The sequence below is a fragment of the Sus scrofa genome, chromosome 8 (genome assembly GCF_054392235.1).
Source record: "Sus scrofa isolate SSC_HxYL_T2T_F1_AM1 chromosome 8, Sscrofa_HxYL_maternal_Yorkshire_Landrace_v2.0, whole genome shotgun sequence".
NCBI classification, from domain to species: Eukaryota; Metazoa; Chordata; class Mammalia; order Artiodactyla; family Suidae; genus Sus; species Sus scrofa.
The window spans coordinates 89,106,811-89,129,238 of NC_139390.1; the positions used below are offsets into that span (position 1 = coordinate 89,106,811).

At 45.8% G+C, this 22,428-nt stretch overlaps 1 protein-coding gene across 24 annotated transcripts in view; it reads left to right on the plus strand.

Annotated features, from left to right (window-relative positions):
- The window catches only part of ZNF827 (zinc finger protein 827), a 189,123-nt gene that overhangs the window by 50,354 nt on the left and 116,341 nt on the right, over positions 1-22,428 (plus strand). For 21 of the 24 annotated variants that reach the window (XR_014812854.1, XR_014812853.1, XR_014812852.1 and 18 more), the window contains one exon: positions 7,551-8,031. Coding sequence is in view for 20 of the 24 variants with exons in the window: in XM_084972762.1 (XP_084828888.1) it covers positions 7,551-8,031 (481 nt within the window). In the remaining 4 variants the exon portion in view is untranslated. The remainder of the gene's footprint in view (positions 1-7,550; positions 8,032-22,428) is intronic. The other 3 variants (XM_084972766.1, XM_084972764.1, XM_084972767.1) reach the window with 1 other exon arrangement.

Here is a 22,428-nt window from a genome sequence, read left to right on the forward strand (position 1 = left end):
CCTCTTGGGAAGCAGCAGCCTAACCTGGCCGTGCAGGTGCTGCGTTTTGGGGCACTTGAAGGAAGAGTTGGGGAAGATCAAGGAGCAGGGAAAGAGATCCAGGGAGGAGCTGGAGCTGCCCTGCTTCCTAAGGGAGTCCCCCCTTGCGCTGTTGCTTGGGCCTCCAACTCACAAACCCAAGATGTCTTAAGGACGTGTGAGGACATTGAAAGACACCTGGGCTTTAACTTGCGCCCTCTGGGAGGCTGGGGGGCCGTTCCTGGGAAGATTGAGCCCTGCCGAGGCCGTCAGAGTTTGAGCCATCCTAATTCCCAGGTTCACGCCTAGTGAACAGCTAAGCACAGTGTTTGCAACGTCCCAATAGGAACAACTGCGCGGCTTGTGCCTGTAATGAGCATATAGGGAGTTGACTAGACTATGTGTCACTCTTATGTGAGCTTCAGGAAGACTTAGTCATCTAGAAATCTTTCTAGCTGACCCACATCATACTAAGGGTTTTGTCTGAAACTCAAGGAGGAAACCCATAAGATCAAAAGAGCTTGAGTATTTGAATTTGATAGGCCTGCCTTTAAATCTTATGATGCAACTTATTAAGAGGCTGTGAGCCAATGAGTCTTTAGACTCAATTTTCTCATCTGTTAAATGGGAATGATTATCTTCACCTGGAAGGGATATCATTAACATTTAAGGAGATAGGAGTTCCCGTTGTGGCGCAGTGGTTAACGAATCCGACTAGGAACCATGAGGTTTCGGGTTCGATCCCTGGCCTTGCTCAGTGGGTTAAGGATCCGGCGTTGCTGTGAGCTGTGGTGTAGGTCGCAGACTCGGCTCAGATCCCGAGTTGCTTTGGCTCTGGTGTAGGCCGGTGGCTACAGCTCCGATTAGACCCCTAGCCTGGGGACTTCCATATGCCGTGGGTGCGGCCCTAGAAAAGGCAAAAAGACCAAAAAAAAAAAAAAAAATTTTTTTAAGGAGATAATATTAGCAAAGTATTTGTGACAGGGATGTTCAATGGTAGTTGTTTAATTTCAATAACTATTGTTGAACATTTTAATAATTTAGTAATGATAATTTTAACAATAATAACAGTCATTTTCACTGATATTTGTAGTATTATCTGGCTGTTGACAGATAAAGTGTTTACTTTCCTGCCATAGGAAGTATAGTCTGTGTACATAATTGAAATATTGTCTTTTTTCAAAATCTTGGAGTCTTATTCTTCTGAATTGATCAGTAATCACTGCTTAGAATTACAGATCTGAAAATGTGTCATCAGACAGAACCTCTACGAACTTTAGAAAATAGCGTGGAAATTAAAAAAAAATGAAAGCCATGCTACAATTTGTTTTCTACCATTGGCCTTTTTCTCGAGGGAGTGGCATGCCCTTCATTTTCAGAATCTGTTTCACCAGGGAGTTCTAGTTGGTTGAATTTTACCGAGCCAACTTCGTTTTTCACTCAAACCCTCATCGTCCTCTGTCACCTCTTCCTAAAGTAATATCTCGTATTTTACACCTGCAAAGTGGATTTCATTAGCAGGACGAGACTTCCAAGAAACGCCTTTAAAACTAAAATTTGTTTCTGTTTCTATGTCCTGCACTGCATTTAGACATCGGGTCTGGCAAATTTAAAGCTTCAGTGAGCAGAAAACTTGCATCTGGCCTGACACCTTGTAAGCCTGGTTTCAGCTCAGGGTCACTTAAAACAACCTATTTATAAACCCATGGAAAAAAAAAAAAAAGCTGGGTTTTCCGTAGCAGGAACTACTGACCCTGAAAGTGCAGGGAGAGGAGTTGGGTGCCTTGATGACACAGATGGTTGACCATGACAGTGTTGCAGATGAGAGCGGCCAGTGCTGTGTGGGTCTCAAGGTCTCAGAATGCTTTCAGAACAAATCAATAACCAGTACAATAAAGCCATTGTGTGAAATTACTACTTTATTCCAACTCGTGGTGTCCTAACCTGTTGAGCTTTTGAGAAGGGCAGTGTGAGAAAGGCTCATGCAAGTTTAATTTCATCAGATGCTTTTTGCCTTTTTTTTTTTTTTCTCTGTTCTCCACCTCACTTATGGGCTTGCGTTTTTGCTTTACTCAAAGAATTCATGATTTGCTTTTTTTTTTTTTTTTTTTTTTTTGGTCTTTTGTCATTTTAGGGCTGCACCTGAGGCATATGGAGGTTCCCAGGCTAGGGGTCTCACCAGAGCTGTAGCCACCGGCCTACGCCACAGCCACAGCAATGCCAGATCCAAGCTGTGTCTGCAACCTACACCACAGCTCACGGAAACGCTGGATCCTTAACTCACTGAGTGAGGCCAGCAATCGAACCCACAACCTCGTGGTTCCTAATCAGATTCGTTTCCGCTGTGCCACGACGGGAACTCCCGTGATTTACATCTGATTAGACATACTTTCATTTTGCTCCATTTTGAAAACCTAGACTCTGGAGAAATCTAATGGCCATGGCCTTAGGAATAGACGGTCTCTGCCGTGCTCATCAGAGACCTCGAACATGGATAGAGTTTCTAAAAGGAATCCTGCCTTAGAAGTGGGGGCAGTATAGCCTGTAGATTAAGATCTCAAACTGTGTGGTCAGGAAAAAAAAAAAAAAATCTCCTAGAATCTCAGTTCCATGACTTTTATAGCTGTGGGGCTTCGGGTGACTCATTTAACCTCTCCAAGGCTTTGTTTCCACTCATAGAGATAATCATCATACAGTCTGTCTCATGGCATTGTTGTAAGGGTTAAATGAGATAATGGACATACAGCACTTAATGTGATGCGGAGCACAGAGAAATACTCAAGAAATACAGCTACCATAATAATGATTATCCAAAATTATTTACATTTAGAAATAAATTAATGATACAGCATAAAAGAATTACTCTAAATTTTACTGCATTTCTTTTTGGGTGGGATAGCTTTAGTGCTGAGAATTTAGAAAAGCTGATAAACAAAAAGAGGAAGAATTCCCTTTGTGGCTTATTGGTTAATAAACCCAACTAGGATCCATGAGGATGTGGGTTCGATCCTTGGCTTTGCTCAGTGGGTTAAGGATATGGTGTTTCGGAGTTCCTGTCGTGGCGCAGTGGTTAACGAATCCGACTAGGATTGCGGGTTCGATCCCTGGCCTTGCTCAGTGGCTTGAGGATCCGGCGTTGCCGTAAGCTGTGGTGTAGATTGCAGACGAGGCTCGGATCTGGCATTGCTGTGTCTTTGGCATAGGCCAGCAGCTGCAGCTCTGATTCGACCCCTAGCCTGGGAACCTCCATATGCTGTGGTGTGGTCCTAAAAAAGGAAGAGACCAAAAAAAAAAAAGGATATGGTGTTGCTGTGAGCTGTGGTATGGGCCTGCTGCTGTGCCGCAGGTACAGCCCTAAAAAGCAAAAAAAAAAAAAAAAAAAAAAAAAAAAAAAAAAAAAAATTAAATTAAAAAAAAAGAATATGCGATCATCCCTAATCCCATCACAGAGAAATAACCATTATCATCACTCTAATCTGTATCCTTCTCTGTTGATTATATAGATTTACTTAAGAAAAAAATGGGATTCTATTCTTTGTTCAACAAACACAGTACTTACTGGGTTCTAGGCACTGTACTTTTTCGGAAAGGCTGTTTTTCCTCTGTAATATATCATGCAAATGTTTTTATGGCTTGCTGCGGAAGGAGCTTGTAAATGCCTCTAGCTTCCTCAGGGTTATCTTAGATTTCCATTAAGTCTTTTACAACTTTCCTGGATGAGTGAGCATACAGGAATTAAATGCGGAATTCATAAACTAAATTGAACAGAGGTGAGGACAACTGAGATCAAGAACCCTGGTGCAGGGGAGTTCCCATTGTGACTCACTGGGTTAAGGATCCAGCATTTGCTGTAAGCTGTGATGCTGGTTGCAGACGCAGCTCCAGTTTGACCCTTGGCCTGGGAACTTCCATATGCCGCAGGTGTAGCCGTAAAAAGAAAAAGAAAGAACACAGGTGTCCAGAAGTGGGCAGTGGTCGTGGGGCCAGGGCACTGCCTTTGTCTAGTTTCAGGCCGGCCAACTAAGTTGGTGACTGCTCGGTAAGCCCCGCCCCTGCCCAGTCCCCTAAGCAGGGAGGAGGAGTCTCCCAAGGGGTCCTTGTTCCTTCACTGCTGCAGTGCTGCTGCAGCAGCCCCTCTGCCTCCCACCTCTTGCTGGGGCGACTCACGCTTTTGGTGCAGGATGGCAGCAGGAAACACGTCTCAAGGTAACCTGGAAAGAATGACATGCTTGGGAGTTCCTGTTGTGGCTCAGTGGCTAATGAATCTGACTAGGAACCATGAGGTTGCGGGTCCGATTCCTGGCCTTGCTCAGTGGGTTAGGGATCCAGCGTTGCCGTGAGCTGTGTTGCCATGTGCTCTGGTGTAGGTCACAGACATGGCTTGGATCTGGCGTTGCTGTGGCTGTGATGTAGGCTGCAGCTCCAATTAGACCCCTAGCCTGGGAACCTCCAGGCCCTAGAAAAGACAAAAAGACAAAAAAAAAAAAAAAAGAAAAAAAAGAAAAAGAAAAGAAATGCAAGCTCTGGGCCCCCGGGGAAGGTCTAAGCTCCAGTAAAACTCTCCATGCTCGAGAATCCACACCGCATCCACTGTTTCTTTTCCTTCCCTTTCCTTTCCTTTCCTTTCCTTTCCTTTCCCTTCCCTTCCCTTCCCTTCCCTTCCCTTCCCTTCCCTTCTCTCTCTCTCTCTCTCTTTTTCCTTCCTTCCATCTTTTTTGTTTTTCAGGGCTTCATCCGCGGTGCATGGAGGTTCCCAGGCTAGGGGTCGAATCAGAGCTACAGCCGCTGGCCTACACCACAGCCACAGCAATGCTGGATCTTAACCCACTGAGTGAGGCCAGGGGTCAAAACGGCATCCTCATGGATCCTAGTTGGGTTTGTTAACTGCTGAGCCACGAAGGCAACTCCCACTGTTTTTCTTTTTAACGGTCACTCATTTTTCTGCAACTAAATGTCAGGTCAGGATGGGTGGGAAAGAAGCCAGGTACAGTGCTTGGGCACTGACTTTTGATTCCAGGGCTCCCTTTTCTTCCTTCCTTCCTTCCTTTCTTTTTCTTAATATTTATGGCCACACCCGCAGCATGTGGAGGTTCCCGGGCAGGGATCAAACCCTCACTTCCGCAGCGACTCAAGCTGCTGCAGTCCGACTCTTAACCCACTGCACTACAGCAGGAACTCCCAGGACTCCCTTTTTGATTTTAGAACCTGGACTTGCTCTCCATCCTTTTCCTTTTTCCAGAAGCTGCTTCTGGAGCTTCTGTTCCTGGACTAGTTTGTCTCCTGTCCTGAGCAGTAGATGTCAGGATACTCCTGAAATGGAATCTGCTCCACTGCACTGCTCCCGGGGACATGGATGCTTTCTGCCTCGTGACCTTTACCACCTGGTTCCTGGGCGAGCTGTGTGCCCGCACCTGGCAGGGTCCCCTGGGGCTGTGACCTGAGGCCCCCCAAGGTGCCTGCTCCTGAGTGAATGGGGTGGAGCGTCTTCCGGGTGGATGAATCCATTTGCTCCTGAGTGAAATCCCTTTGTTGTGAAAGAACAGAGACAGGTCAGTTAACTGGCCAGTGACAGAGAGTATGTGTCCCCACCTCTAGCCCCTCTGGACCTGGCAGAGGAGAAGCTTTTTAAGGAGCTAAGCTTTGCTGAAGTTTATCTGGTCATTTCTGCTGAGAAATTCACGCTTTGGGGGACCCAGTATCTTTCCTGTTGTCTTTTTCAAAAAGCCACAGTGGGGTGCTGTAGCGACAGGATCTCTCCATTAACTTTTAATTTCTTTGCTTTTGTTGGTCACTTAACGTTATTTAAAAGTATGTTTTGGCTGGTGAATAATGCTTTTGGATCGCACTCAGAATGCATAAACAGCTGTAGTAAAACTTTGCTCTCTTGGAAAGGAAGCCTGCTCAGAGGAGCCAGGCGGTGCAGTGGATTAAGGAACCTTTAACCTTTAACCTGTGTTAGACCTGGGTTCAAATCCTGCCGAGATCGCCCCTGGAAGATGAGGGGTCAGTTTGGTTTCGGTTTTGTGCCCTGTCTACTGGTTGGTCCAAATCACAGAACTCCTCAGATCTCTTGGCCCCAATCTCCCCCATTGGCAGTTTCCCCTCGAGGGAGCACCCGTCCTGAAATAGCAGCGCGGAGTGGGTCATTGCGAAGTCCATTGGCAGAGGTGAATGGGGAAGTTACAGGCTTACAAGCACCTGCCAGTCCCAGGCCTGGCTCAGGCCAATGCAATGATTTCCTCACTTTTTCAGGCACTGCATTGGGTTGTGACAGGAAGGAAAAAAAGGTTTCTTGCCGTTTTTACAGGTATTGTGTGTGCAGTTAAGGTCTGCATTCTTTCATTGCAGACATCAGAATCAAGAGCCTGATAGAATGCTGTTTGGAAACACTGGTATCATCCGCCTGGGACTGTTCTTAGCCAGTGGGGATTAGCCCTGAGTTTTTCTCCCCTCTACATTCTTTTTCTCTTTCCTTTTCTTTTTTTATTTTATATATATATATATTTTTTATTTTATATATATATATTTTTTGTCTTTTGTCTTTTTAGGGCTGCACCCGCAGCATATGAAGGTTCCCAGGCTAGAAGTCCAGTTGGAGCTGAAGCTGCCAGCCTACACCAGAGCCACAGCAACTCGGGATCCAAGCCGCGTCTGCGACCCACACAACATCTCATGGCAACGCCGGATCCTAAACCCACTGAGCAAGGCTGGGAATTGACCTTGGTCCTCATGGATGCTAGTCAGGTTCGGTAACCTCTGAGCCACGAAGGGAACGCCCTCTTTTTCTCTCTCTCTTTTTTAAATGGCCCTACCTGTGTCATATGGAAGTTCCCAGACCAGGGATGGAACCCACCTCCCCTGGCCAGGATCAAACCCACGCCTCCGCAGCCACATGAGCTGCTGCAGTTGGATTCTTAACCTGCTGCACCACATCAAGGACTGCCCTCTCTTCTCTCTCTACATGTCCTTTTGCTCCAACCACTTGCTCAATTGCTCTGTCTGTGAAAGGGAATATCCTGAAGGCATTATTTTCCACATTCTTAATTACCTAAAGAAGCATTTGTGAACATTCTAACTATGTTTGCAAAACATAACTAATTCTCTGGATGGTAGTAATTGGGTCCATGCCACGTAGTATATTGTGAGAGAAGCTACCTGACAGGTTGCCTCTTGACCCCCAACTAGTAATTACGTACGTTCACATTGTGCTGGGTTTACACTATTTTCTCTGAAGACATCACCCAAGATGAGATGAGTACAGTATTGGGAGGATTCTGGCTCCACTGGCAGACAACTCCCTCAGTCGTGAGTGTGGCTCTGCTAATGGACCCTTAACCAGCCTGGACCCGCTTTATGTTGACAGATGGCCCTCATGACCCGAGGGCACATAAGGAGGTGCTCCTGGGGAGCTCTGGTTCCCTGGGCCAGCCCTTTGCACTGTGAGGAAATTGTTGATGAGTCGTCTGGATGCACAGCAGGGCGTTTTCCATTAGCACACAGAGGCGAGCTCATTCTTCTTGCTTCTCCGTCAGGTTCATCAACACCAGGACCGGGGAGAGACCTTTCAGTGCCAGCTCTGCCCTTTCACTTCTTCCCGCCACTTCAGCCTGAAACTCCACATGCGTTGCCATCAGCACTTCCTGAGGACAGAAGCCAAGGTGAAGGAGGAGATCCCAGACCCCGATGTCAAGGGATCTCCCCACCTCAGTGACAGTGCCTGCCTGGGGCAGCAAAGGGAAGGAGGAGGGACTGAGCTAGTGGGGACCATGATGACGTCCAGCACTCCAGAGAGGACTAGCCAGGGTGGGGCTGGCGTCTCGCCTTTGCTGGTGAAGGAGGAGCCCAAGGAAGATAATGGCCTGCCAACCTCCTTTACTCTGAATGCTACCGACAGGCCGGCCAACCACGCAAAGCTGAGAGAGCCCTCCGAGTACGTGGCCAACAGTGCATCCGCCTTGTTCAGCCAGGACATCTCTGTAAAGATGGCGTCCGATTTTCTCATGAAGCTGTCAGGTACTTGAAGAAGGGTGTCGCCTCTCTCTCTCCTCCCTTTCCTCTCCTTCCCAGTATTCTCATCTGTAAAATGAGCCAGTCGGACTGAGTGATTCCAAGGCCCCATTTTTTAAAAAATTTTTTGTCTTTTGGGGGCCACATCTGCAGCATATGGAGGTTCCCAGGCTAGGGGTCGAATTGGAGCTGCAGCTGCCAGCCTACACCACAGCCACAGCAACGCCTGATCTGAGCCACATCTGCAACCTATACCACAGGTCATGGCAGTGCTGGATCCTTCACCCACTGATGGAGGTCAGGGATTGAACCTGTGTCCTCGTGGACGGCTAGTCAGGTTCATTACTGCTGAGCCACAACGGGAACTCCTCAAGGTCCCTTTAAATTCTAACTGTCGCATTCTCAAACATTTTCTTGAGTTTTTTGGTTTGTTTGGTTGGTCGTTGGTTGGTTGGTTGTTTTTCATGGCATTTGGGGTCTAGAAACCAGTCAGCATGGTGGTTTGGGTCTAGAAGGATTGTTGATTTTCTTCTGTTTTCCCCTTTATGAGTTCTTGCTGGGAGGGGACCGGTCACAGGGGGCCCAGGTTGGTGACAGTTCTTTGTGTGAACTTGGGCCCTATTTAACTTGTCTCCCTGTTGGGTTCCGTAAAGTGCTTGTATGGTGGCACATCTTGCTTGGCATTGTTCAGGTTCTCTATTGCCTTGATATGAAAGATTTGCAAAGGAAGTATATATGCAGATGACTATTTGGAAATTATAGAGTTTTAAAATTTGAGCCAACGATGAAGATTGTCTTTAAATTTTGCTTTTTTTTTCTAACAGAACATTCTGTATTATGGTAAAATACACCTAACATGACACTTACCATTTTAACCATCTTTACATATACAGCTCTTTGGTGTTAAATACACTCACACCGTTGTGTAATCATCATCCCCATCCATCTTCAGGACTCGATCAGCACCCCAAACCAAAACCTTAGACCCATTAAACAAGAATTCCTCATTCCACCCTCCTTCCCGGCCCTCGTAACCACCATTCGACTTTCTGTCTCTATGACATAACTGCTCTGGGTACTTCACTGTAAAGCAGAATTTAAAAAAAATTTTTTTTTTTTTTTGGTCTTTTTGCCATTTCTAGGGCCCTCCTACGGCACATGGAGGTTCCCAGGCTAGGGGTCTAATCAGAGCTGCAGCCACCGGCCTACACCAGAGCCACAGCAATGCTGGATCCTTAACCCACTGAGCAAGGCCAGGGATCGAACCCTCAACCTCGTGGTTCCTAGTCATATTCGTTAACCACTGAGCCACGACGACAACTCCTAAAAATTTTTTTTTAAACATTGTTTTCCACCTGCCCCAAGGTCTTGTAGAAAGAAGATGGACTATGTTACAAAAGTGATGACTAATTGATACCGCTTTTTACTTTTCAAATTATACGCGCTATCTTAGTTATTCTCTCCCCCCACCCCGTGCCCTGTTTCCTTGATGCAGTTGTGGAGTTGAACTGGGGTGTGGAGGTGTTGAGGAAGCCCCGTTTTTCCTGCCTTGTTTGGAATGATAAAACATGTTGTGGGACTGTGCTGCTACTCAGTATATGTTTTAAAGTCTGGTTTTGAATTTTGTGAGAGACGTGGTGCGTGGGGAAAGGTCAGCTGGGAAATGGTTCTGTCCCTGAGTGAAGATGGCAGTCCCCACGGTGATTTCCAAATGCCATTTCCGCTCTTTGGAGATTGACAATACCCTTTTAAATGGAGAATAATTGGTCGCCGCCTCCCTTGGAATGGACTGTGAGTCGCATTTCACTAAATGTCATCGCCGGGTGAATTAGAGGTTCTGCTTCACTCTGAAGTCCCTTTGCTCAGTGACACGTCAGGCAGGTCTTCCAGAATATCCTCACCACCCCAGATCTTTGCCCCCCAGGAGCGCAAGGCGCTGGTTGGAAGAAATGAGGAGGGGAGGGTGTCGGAAATGAGCAGAGATGGAAACGTTACCGGGAGGCATCAAAGGCAAAGGCAAGTGAACGTGGCCGCTGCCGGGAATGAGCAAGTCGCCGGAGCTCAGGTGCCTCGACTGTGGCCCGGACGACCTTCCCCGGCCTTCTCGTCCAGGCAGATGGAGGGGGACACGTGCTCTTCGAGCCCCTGAGTTTTATGCTTAAACATTTTTGAAAATGCGGGGGAAACGCAGGCTTCTGGTTTTCCATTTGCTGCTGAGCCTTTTAAGTCTTCACTTCTGGGAGATCTTTGGTTGTGCCTTGATGGTCTCCTGCCAATATCATAGCACAAGGGGCCGCTTTTCGGGACTCTTCTACTGCTTTCCCGAGGGAGGGAATGCAATGGCATATTCGTTGCGTAGCTTAGAAAGGAGGACATTCCTTACTTAGCGGACAGGGGATCTTAGTGGGGGTGAGGAACTCTTAGGAAGGGGTTACCCCAAACTCCAGGACTCCAGAAAGTTTTTAACCTGGAGGAAGGGGAGAGGGGATGGAGGAAGGTTTGCTAATACTCCTTCCCGGCTCAGCTGTGTGTGCCTCACCTCAGGCTGTAATTAGCCCCAGACGCAGTCTCAGGCGTAAGAGAAGGCCTGGGGCTGCCGAAAGCCAGGTTTGCAAAAAGGAAAAACACAAGAGGAGAAGCCAATTTGGTAGGTTGGGGTGAAAGACTGTGCACCCAAATCGTATACTGTGTTCTGTTTTCTTAGTTAAAGCTATTGATGGGAACTTGTTTACAGTTTGGCAGCTGCAGTATTTACCGACCGATCAATTGGCAAAGAAAACAGATAACAAATGCATGCTGTTTATGCAAAAGGCCCATGCAGCTATTTTATGGTGGCTTACTAGAGGTCCTGAAACCTGACTTGTGTGCACTGTTACCTAGCAACCTGTTATAAAGTCACTGGGGAGTGAGATGCATCGGTAATTTTTTGTGTGTGTGCGTATTTGGATGTAAATGTAAACTTGGTGACAGTAGCAAGGCAGCTCTCAGGAGGAGAAGATATGTGAAAAGAAAGGAATGCATTTTCGGGGGAAGGGGGATTTTTTTTTTTTCTTTTTTTTTATTCCACTCACTCTCTGGTGAGCCGGGCCCTGTAATTGATAGCTGCTGTCACTGTGGTGCTCTACCTGGCCGTGGCTGTGGCTGTGATCCCCGGACCAAGAGGCCAAACCTCAGGGAGCTGTGGCTGAGTTTCTATCTTTCCCTTATCAGATGGCGGGCAGTCCTGGTGAGCATCGGGCTTTGTCCCTCAGTGTCATAACGGCGCCATTGTTCCTGCCCAGGGTTTTGAGCTGGGCTCTGTGCACGCACCTGCTGGGGCTGTAGGGTGCAGCTGTTTGTGGGCGCCAGGGCCGGGAGCCTCGGTGCCAGCCGAGTCACTGTCTGCAGAACTCAGCACAGTGACAAATTCAAGTGTGTACATACCTTCTTGTTTCCAAAAGGGAGATGGAAAACACTTGATTCTTTCTTGCATGGTTATTAAAGGGGGGGTCTTTCTTGCTCCTTCAACGAATGAGACGTAAAAACTGACCTAAGGGAACCCAGTAGGATGGAAAATCGCTGGTGGAATGCCTCTAAATCCCCTGCCCCATGCTGAGGTTTCCCAGCGTCTGTGATTGTGAAATCAAACTCCTTTCCCGAACCATCCCCTCTTCTTCCACCTGCGCCCACACTTAGCATCCTTTGGTCCTTCAAGATGAATGTTGCTCCCTAGAACCGAGGCTTCCCAGGCTCAGCACCGTAATTGATTCAGGGAAAAGGATGGGGCAGCCTGTGCTGCTGGCTTTCTGGGCTGACGGAAAGATAATTTTGTAAACTTTGCCCTGAGTTTCAGCCCAGGAGGCAGGCCTTTGAGGGCTGTAGCCCTGCGCATTTGCACAGATCTCTCTTGGAAGCCAGGAGGGCAGATGCAGACTGTTGCATGTCAGGGCAGAGGACTCAGTGGTCCTGTGATTGGGGCTGTGCAGGCGAGAGGGGTTTCACGTTCCTGCTGTTTCTGTGCCTTCTCTCCCTAGTGGAGCAGTAGTTCTGATTTTGACTGCACATTAGACTTATCTGAGAAGTTTTTTAAAAATGCCAGTGTCCGGCCCCACCGCTGGCAGTGAGGATTTAGTTGGTCTAGGATGAGATCTAGACATTGGTGCTTTCTTAAAATGATTTTCCTCAAATAATATTATAATGTAGCCAGGACTGATGTGGAAGATTATTAACTTGGTACCTCTTTTGTGTTTTTTTGTTTGTTGTTGTTGTTCTCAGAAAGCTAGAGTTTTGTGGAGTTGCTGTCGTGGCTCAGTGGTTAACGAATCCAACTAGGAACCATGAGGTTGCGGGTTCGATCCCTGGACCCACTCAGTGGGTTAACGATCCGACGTTGCCGTGAGCTGTGGTGTAGGTCACAGACACGGCTTGGATCCTGCATTGCTGTGGCTCTGGTGTAGGCTGGCAGCTGCAGCTCCGCTTAGACCCCTAGCCTGGAACCCTCCATATGTTGTGGGTGCGGCCCTAGAAGAGAAAAAAAAAAAAGAAAAAAAGAAAGCTAGAGTTTTTTTTCAGTACAGCTCTCTTCCCTCACTATCGATCCCAGACCATGGAAAGGGCCTGGCAGTGTGCACTGGGTCTGAGGCATTCACTGTAGGTCAAGGTTGCCATGAACCAGAGGCCTGGGTGAGTCATGGTCACGGAGCGCTGTGTTTTCTCTTGTGGGGCCTCATGACAGAAGAATTAAAAGAAGCATCTTAATGTTCTCCAGTTAGAATTAGAAAGTCTCGGGACTCATCTAGAACATCTAGGAACCGAGAGGACCATCATCAGACGCCTGATTAAGAGTTGCCTGCAGTGGCCTCACAGCATTCCTCTTTTCCAAAAGCTGCACTTCGCAAGACATAACATTTAATTTTAACTCTCCAGATTCGAACCAAGTGGTTGACAGAAACTTGGCATCTCAGTTGTTGGCTGGAAATATCTTTTTATCTTTTCATCCCTGGTTTTTCAAAAATAAAAGACCCAAGTCATTGGATTCAACCCTTTTTCAACTATTTTTCAATTTGGAAATGGGCAGAAATTTTTTATAAAATTCTTTTATACTGTCTCCCACATTCTATTAATTTCAGAAAATCGAGGCCCAAAACATTTTAACCACGAGAGATGGACTTTGGAAAGCAGTTACTTGCAAATGGGTCCAAGCCGAATTGTTCCGAAGGTGTTAGGAGTTCAGCCGTAAAATAGCAAAAGTTTTCTTGAATAAAGCAAGGGGAGCTTGTGAATGTTTGGGTTGTATCTTGCAGTTTCCCATAGGCCTTTGTTCTGCCACCTCCATCTATTTCCCACACTTTTATGCACCTGCAGTTATAGTATGGTTTGTCCGGAAAGTGCAGCTCCCTATCCAGTGATAGCTTTGTTTGTGCTGCTGAGGAAGGTAGGATGAGAAATGCCTGGTAAAGCAGGCATCTGTTTTGCCTGGTGGCTCTGATGAGCTTTCTGTCAAACATCTTAACAAATGAGCCTTCTTCTAAGGAAATGCCAGCCTTCTGTCAGTCACGCCCTAAAGCTTCAGTGCAAGTAGCCTGGGGGTCTCCCACTCCCCACGCCTAAGGGTGCCTTCCCCAAGGGGTTGACTTTTGACAGCCTTCCTTTGCATCTTCGTTTTGGCCCTTTTTAGCCTTGCCTGACTTTTCTCATAATGGGCATACCTGACCATGTGACTAGAAATTCCTGGTGTCAGAAGCCGCTTTGCAGGACCTCTTATGTGTGGACCGCCCAGATGCCCTTTGGAAATCCTGGATTTTCCCGAACCTGGTGGCTGATTCACGTGAGAAGGGAGAGTGTGACTCTTTCCTGTTTTTCGGTGACTTGCTCCTCCACGGGACGATGGCTGATCTGAGTCACAGAAGGGAGCAGGTGGCCTTACAAGCAAGTGGGGCCTGGAGTTACACTCATGGGCTCCATCTTCCAGGGCTGGAGGCGTGGTGACGTTTACTCACTGTCTGTGATTTTTCCGTAACGATCATTTATGTAGTGCTTACTCTGGGCCCTTTAACCCCTTTGAACTTCATAACAACCCTGGTGGGAGAGACCGTTAGGATACCCCCCTTACAGATGAAGACTGAGAGACAGAGAGGTTTAGAAACCGGTTCTTGTCAACTAAGCCACTATGTGGGAGATCTGGGATTCTCATCCAGGCAGCCAGTCTCCAGCATCCTGCCTACAGCCCAAATCACAAAGGAAGGAGGTGGCACAACCAAAAGTTGGCTCTCTTCTCTATCCCTTTGTTGTAGAGGTAGCCAGGGTCCCCAGCCAGGGAGCCATTTTCTGGATGTTGTGTGTTGGCCACCCCTGGAAGTCATACTCATGCTTTTAGGCTTTTCAGGCATTCTTAGTGCAAATTGAGCAGTAAGACCAGTTCCAGTGTATTTGGAAATACATTGTCTTGTAACAAGCCTGTGGATGAGGAAACCAAGACTAAAGTAAGGGTCATGGCTGGAATCCAGACGTTTCTTTCTTTAATGTGCTGGACAGAGTTTATTTCCTTCTACAGCCCCCCTCAGAGCAGTTTTTTTATCTTGATAGGCTCTTGAGAAAATTGATCAAAAGTTGGTGTTTCTGCTCAAAGTCATTTTTCCTTCCCTCAGAAGTCTATTTTCTTCTTACTCCTGTTGTCACTATTGTTGCTATTTCTCCTGTTGTCATGAGCCTTATTACTAATCAGATGGGTTTGCAATGAACCAGGCACCATGCCAACAATTTGTTGTAATTTCTCTTGCAACCCTCCCAACAGCCCTTTTAATATTACACCTATTTGATAGATGAGGAAGCTGAGGCTTAAAGGGTTTTGGCGACAAGGGCCGAAAAGAGCCAAGATTCAGCTCTGCCTAACTTCGAAGCTTGGCTCCTGACCGCTTAATTAGCTGTTACCCAATTTTTTTTTTTCTCGGTTGAGCGAACTGTCTTTTGACCTCCGTCTGCTTCAATGTTTATTTTCCTTGGCTTCCAACCATGGCATCATTTTTAATGCATGCTAATTCAATCACTAATCTGGGTGGCTTTTTTGTGTCTTCAAAATACACCCACAACCCATCCCTTCAAGGGCAGCCTTTCCTGCTGTCACCTCACACGTAGACCACTTGCCCCTCTAGCTCCCTCTCTGAGACCTCCTGTACCCCAGGAGCCCCTCTCCAGGCTTCCAAGGTGTTAATGGCCTCTTCCAGTACCTCTGGCATCAGCTTGTGCCCCTGCCTCCTTCCTTCCTACTGAGTAATAGTATCTCCCCCCTCAGGAGACTTGCTAAGCTTTCCTTCACTAGCTCAGATCCACCCCTGCGTTGCCATTCACCTGCCTTCCTTCAGGCAACAAGGTCCGGTCATTGGAACCATGGAGTTCCATATATCCTCCTCCTGCTAGATAAAATGGGGAAGGGGAAAAAGAACTTCTTTTGAAGGGTTAATAATGTTATTAAGTGAAAATAGCTTTTTTTTTTTTTTTTTTTTTTTGTCTTTTTAAGGTCATACCCACAGCATATGGAGGTTCCCAGGGTAGGGGGTCCAGTCGGAGTTGTAGCTCCCAGCCTACACCACAGCCACAGCAACTCAGGATCCAAGCCTCGTCTGCAACCTACACCACAGCTCACAGCAACGCTGGATCCTTAACCCACTGAGCGAGGCCAGGGATCGAATCCTCATCCTCATGGATACTAGTCGGGTTTATTACCACTGAGCCACCACAGGAACTCCGAAAATAGCTATTTTAATGCACCTCTGACTTGCATTGGTTCTGTATCTCTGTAGACACTTCTAGCGGCATTGGGCCGCATACGTGTCCTTACTGCCCCTGCCCCCTCCCCGTCCTGAATTCCAATGATACTTAGAATCTTCACATCCAGTTTGCTGCCTGTGTTATTGCTTGTGTACTGGTCTGGCCTTTTCTACCAATCTAGCCTTTTCCTTTCAAATTGCTAAAGGGAGCAGGGAGGAGAAGATGATGGTCCTTTGTAACGTCTTTATCTTTTGTGCATCCCCAGTGCCTTCCATGGTGGGTAATAAGGAAGATATTCCAATGGTCCCATTCTGGAAGTCAGGTTTTGAGAGGTTGTGATACTTTACTTTTGAAAGATTTGCAAATTCACAACCAGCTCCCTAGTGCTTTAAAGAGGTTGAAGAGGAGTTCCTGTCATGGCTCAGTGGTTAACGAATCCAACTAGGAACCATGAGGTTGCGGGTTCGATCCCTGGCCTTGCTCAGTGGGTTAAGGGTCCAGCGTTGCTGTGAGCTGTGGTGTAGGTTGCAGATGCGACTCGGATCTGACGTTGCTGTGGCTGTGGTGTAGGCTGGCGGCTACAGCTCCGATTCGACCCCTAGCCTGGGAACCTCCATATGCCACAGGAGCGGCCCTAGAAAAGGCAAAAAAGACGGAAAAAAAAAAAAAAAAAGAGGATGAAGAGAGAGCTGGTCCATGAAAAGAAAGCAGGCTGTTCAAAAGGGAGCTTTGAAGTGTGTGAGTATCTCGATGTCATCTAGGACCTAAGCTTGTAGGGCCACGTCTAGGAACTGGAGACTGTCCAACACTGAGTTAAGTCACAGACTGGTCCGCAATTGAGCAGTGCAGCACAATAGCCCTTTACCTAGCTTAGGCGTTTGTGGATTGGCACTTTGGGCAAAGCTGACCAGGGTGCTTCTCCCAGCCTCTCTTGACTCATCCACTTGCACGGCCTTGCCAGGTCGCCTAAGGCCGGCTGATCTAGGACAGCCCCAGTTGGGATGGCTTCTCTCTGTCCTCCAGGGTCTCCCATCCTTCAGTGGGTTGGTCTGCGCTCCCCCACCCGATAGCTGGGCTGAGTTCCAAAGAAGAGAGCAGAAGGCTCAAGGCCTCTGGAGGCTGGGCTCCGAACTGGCCCAGCATCACTTCTGCTACCTTCCATTGACCAAAGCCAAACACATCTCCACCTCTTGAGGGGCGGAGCCAGAGTCCCAGGGCATAAGGGGTGGGTTTTTGGGGAGAGGAGGAGTGATGGCCCCTTTGCAATCTCCAACCCCCTACAGTTCTTCAGACTCCCTGGGTATTCCATAAAGACAAAAGTCATTAAAATACCGATGTATGACCCAGAATGTCGGCACAGTAATTTAAAATGACAAGTGTAGCAATCGCGAGGAGATGTCACTTGGGGCAGATGGTCACCGACTTCCCTGAAAAGTGTTGGAAATGTATTATCCAGTCTTTAGGTTTTCTTTTTTTTTTCTAGTCTCAAGTCACCTCAAGCTGTTCATACATGCAAATCACTTCACTGCCATTCCTACAGTTCATTCTTTGGATGTGTTAATACTGTGAATTTAAAATGCAGTTTTCTTTCACATTTACTCCCGGCTGGAGGCTTGATGGGTTTTTCCAGGACTTGTCCTTCCTGCTCTTGACAAGGGAGATATCCTGTCTGTTAAGTGGATGACCACAGATAGCTGAGCTGGCTCATTAGGTGTGGCTTTTAGTAGTTTCACTCACGGAGAAAAGCCTTATTTATTTATGTAAAGTTCTGTGGCATTGCGTATTGTTAGTATTCTTGACCCTGCTCCAGGACCAGCTTTGGTTTGCCCTTTGTCACTCTGTCTATAATCACAGTGGCTGTCACAGGGAACCTGCGAAGCCCTGGTCAGGAGACATAGATCCGTGTGACTGAGGAGAAGCTCAGATGGGGATGAGAAATCCAGTGAAATACAGTAAGAAATGTAAGATGGTTAAAACTTTATGAAACACTAATTACGAAACTACTTAAGGCCAATTAAGTGGTTTACCTCACGAGAGAGCAAGATCTGAAAATATTTAGCTTATGTTTTAAACATTCTATTTGAATGGAATATGCTCCACTGTTATTAATTATTATTGAATTAAATCTTGGCTTTCCTTATGATCTCAGAAGGCAATTTATTTTCTTCTCACCCAGGGTGTGTCAAGTTGTCAAAAAAACCCCGAGTCCCCAGACAAATCGTACATGCTTATGTATACTTACTTACAAGGGAACACGGGTAGTTATAACAGACCTGATATGTAATCTGGAGAGTCGAGCTCTGATTCTGGTTCCATCATTAATGATCTGTGTGATTTTAAAAAGGTCATATCATTCTCTGAGGCTAGGTTTTCTTATTGTAAAGTAAGGGAGCAGTAAACAGTCATGGTTTTCATTTTGTTTGTTTTTAAACATTAAGCCCATTTTTTCCAAGCAAAATCTTGAGTGCAGATCCATATTATAAAACACAAAGAATGTGTATTTTATGTATTTTAAATATAGCTTTATTTTTAAGATTCTCATTTATTATATTTACTTACTTAAAAGTCCAGCAGTTGAAAAAAAGTTGCTAAGTGATAAGCCCAAAACATGAAATTAGTGTTAGGATGAGATCTTACTGCAGTGTAAGCATCTAGTATATTTCTAAATTTATTTTGCTGATTGCAGTTTTAAGAAATACCACATACAAAGGGACCTTGTGGCAAATGAGATAATATTTTTAACAGTTCACCTCGTAATCAAGGAATCCCTTTAATTAAATTTATTCTGCTACTTGAACGAAGAGTATAATAATAAAGTTTTTGCTTCGAAGTAGACAGCATTTAGCAGCTGCCCTTAGTCCTTATCATGATAAAGGGCAGACAGGAAGCATCCTAAACTTTCCGTATGTACTAAAGCTATCCATAATTCTGTATTACCTCCTTGGTTATTACTTAATTGATAACCATTATTTGGAAATCTATTTAATCTCTCTAGTCTCAGATTCTTCATCTACAAAACGGGGATGATGGTAGTACTGTTTCAAAGGGTTGTTGAGAGGCTCAGATACATTAATCCAAGTAAATAGCCTACCCTCAGCCCATACTAAATACTCTATCAATGACAGAGCCAGAGATATCTCTATATTTGTATATTTCTGTCTTTCTTCCATCTGCCATGGTCAGGAGGGTCATCAAAGCAGATAGATATACCTGAAACTCCCCTGGCATTTATTTTATTTATTTATTTATTTATTGTCTTTTTGCTATTTCTTGGGTCACTCCCATGGCATATGGAGGTTCCCAGGCTAGGGGTCGAATTGGAGCTGCAGCCACCGGCCTACGCCAGAGCCACAGCAACGCAGGATCCGAGCCGCGTCTGTAACCTACACCACAGCTCACGGCAACGCCGGATCGTTAATCCACTGAGCAAGGGCAGGGACCGAACCCGCAACCTCATGGTTCCTAGTCGGATTCGTTAACTACTGCGCCACGATGGGAACTCCTCCCCTGGCATTTAATTTAAGGCCGTGGTCTTCAACCAGAGGCGTACTCTGGGGATAGTTGGCAATGTCGAGAGAAAGTTTTGTTTTCACAACTGGGAAGTGCTGTTGGCAGCTGGTCGGTAGAGGCCAGGGATGCTGCTAAAGGTCTTTCTGTTTGTGGGACAGACCCCCATAGCACATTATCCAGCCCAGAATGTCTGTGGTGCTGAGACTGAGAAAACCTGACTTAAGGCATGCCTGTAGACCCTCATCGTACCATAACTGCACAGGCTGAATAAGGGGGAAGATCAGTGCATAGTCAACCACTTCCCTGTCATTGACATATTGCTAGAACACTACCACTCCTTAAAGAGCAGGAGGAACTGCATTACAAATGATACACAACACTGAATTATCTAACACATCAGAGGTCTCCAGTGAGTTGACATTTTACATATAACAGAGATGAGGGTCCACATTTTAAAATTAAATTTTAAAGTAGTTTTAATAGCCTTAGAAGCTTAGGAGTTTCTGTCATGACTCAGTGGTTAGTGAACCCAACTAACATCCATAGGGATGTGGGTTCGATCCCTAGCCTTGATCAGTGGGTTAAGAATCCCGCATTGCCATGAGCTGTGGTGTAGGTCGAAGATAAGGCTCGGATCTGCTGTTGCTGTGGCTGTGGCGTGGGTTGGTAGCTGTAGCTCCAATTTGACCCCTAGCCTGGGAACCTCCATATGCTGTGGATGAAGTCCTAGAAAGACAAAAAGACAAAGAAAAAAAAAAAAAAAAAAAAAAAAAGAAAGAAAAGAAAGGAAAAAAAAAAGAAATCTTAGAAGCTTAAATTTGAAACTAACATTTGTTGGAACCCCTAGAGCTTGTTCTGGGGTTCCTTGGAACACTATTGGAAAACCACCAATCTGTGGTTCCTTCCAGATCCAAAGAGCCTTTGGCTCTGCTTCAGGGGGAGGTAGTGAATACAGTTCTCAATGGCCTAGCTTAGCTTTTCATGTAGCAGTTCAGCATTCACAAAATTGCCAGACTCTGAACTGACAGAGAACTCTTTTTTGTTGTTGTTTTTTAGGGCTGTACCTGTGGCATATGGAAGTTCCCAGGCTAGGGGTCGAATTGGAGCTACAGGTGTCAGCCTATGCCACAGCCGCAGTAAACAAATCTGAGCTGTGTCTGCAATCCACACCACAGCTCATGGCAATGCTGGATTCCCACCCCACTGAATGAAGCCACGGATCGAACCCACATCGTCATAGATGCTAGTCAGATTCATTTCCGCTGTGCCACAATGGGAACTCCTGAGAGCTCTGTCTTATTAAACTCAAGGAGAGTGTTGTCTTCCTTCACCAGAGGGAAGCAGTCATGTTTCGGTCCCTGCCTCCTCTTTTACCCTCTCGGATCTTCACAAAGTTCTTCCCTAGCAGACGATGTCCCTTTCCTTCAGGGTACACCCCATCCTTCCTTCATTTCTCATTAGCAATGCCTCGTTCGTGCTCTTCTGTCCAAAGTTCACAGTGTGATGGCCTGGGTTAGTAGCCTTCTTAAAGGCACTTGGACTGTCTTTGAGAGAAAGGTGAGTGCTTGGGTGCATCTTCAGCCAGAGCCCTGAAGTGTCGTGTCTCTGTGACTTGGAGGGGTCAGTCTGCTAACCTCTTGGGACCTTAGGTCCTTCACCTCTAAGATGAAAATAGTAGTGCTGCCTGTCTCCTGTGGTTGACGGAAGGGTCAATTGCTGTCTAACTATTCCAGAGCTAGTTGTATGCATTATTGAAACAAATACTGATCTTTAAGGAAGTTATATAGTATTGGCCCGGGGTTAGGGGTGGAAGGGGGGCTTAGACAGAATCTTGATATGTATTGATGATATCAAGATGCTCTAAAAAGATGGGTTACAACTCATTAATGCTGACCTATTAGAGTTAGAAATTTGGAGTCATTTTACTCCAGTGGCTGTCTCATTCCTTCCCCCATTAGCCTTTATCTTGAATCCTTTCTAAATCCTCAAAAGACTGATTTGTTTCCTTTCAATGGCAGCCCAACTCCACTGAGTTCATGAACTTACGGATATACATACTGTTTCATCAGAGTCGCTTAGGTCATAAAATGTTTGAACAGTGAGAGAAGGGGCCTCTTGGTTAGTGGAGCTTCCCCACTGCGTTGGAAGTGGAGTATTTGGAAGCTTTAAGATACATAAACAGAAGTCAAGGCAGTTGCTGCAAAAGTCCTTTATGAATTAAGTTCCATATGTGCACAGATCTTTTGTTAGTAGTAGGAAAGTCTATGCAGTGAGTCATAAATTATTGCTTTTCTCTCAGCAATTTTCCCAAAGAGAAAAGAAAACATCTTTAGTTCCACCTTTCCCTGTAGAAAGATAGTGGGTTTTTTTTTAAAGTAAGATAATAAAAAATGATGGCAATTATTCAGTCATATTAATTTTAAAATGTAGGGCTTTATATATTATTCTCAGTGTAAATATTTCTAGTAATTGAAAGAAAGCAGGGTAGCCTTCATATTTCTATTTTTATATCATCTGCTTAGATCCAAATGCTTGGGAACTTAAAACTTTCACAAATGAGTGTTTCCCACATATTTTTTTGATATGTCATTAGCTGTATTTACATCCTCCCCACACACTGCTAGTTTTATGTCATTCTTGACATTGTCAGAATGAAAACCAGGTATGAAGTACCTTGCAAATTTATAAAACAGCAGCATACAGCTTGCCTTGTTTTTTTTTTAAGTGTCTTATTGCAGTTCTATTAAATCTAGGTTCTGCTAACAATGCTAAATATCTTTTTTCCTCCATAAGCCGTATGTAGGCATGTATTCTTTTATCTTATAAGCGACTTATATCTTCAGAGAACATTGGCTTAGTGGTTGGTCTCTCTAGGTAGTTTGGACCTGCTTCTAGGGTCTCCATAGTTTCTTATCTTTTTCTTAGCCTCACTTTAGAATTTTTTTAAGTTTCAAAAATAAAAGATATTGGCCTGGAGTTCCCACTGTGGTATAGTGGGTTAAGGATTTGGCATTGTCTCTGTGGCAGCATGGGTTTGATTCCTTGCTAGCTGCAGTGGGTTAAGGATCCACCATTGCTGCAGCTGAGGCGTAGGTCACAGCTGCAGCTCAGATCTGATCTCTGGCCTGGGAACTTCTATATGCCACG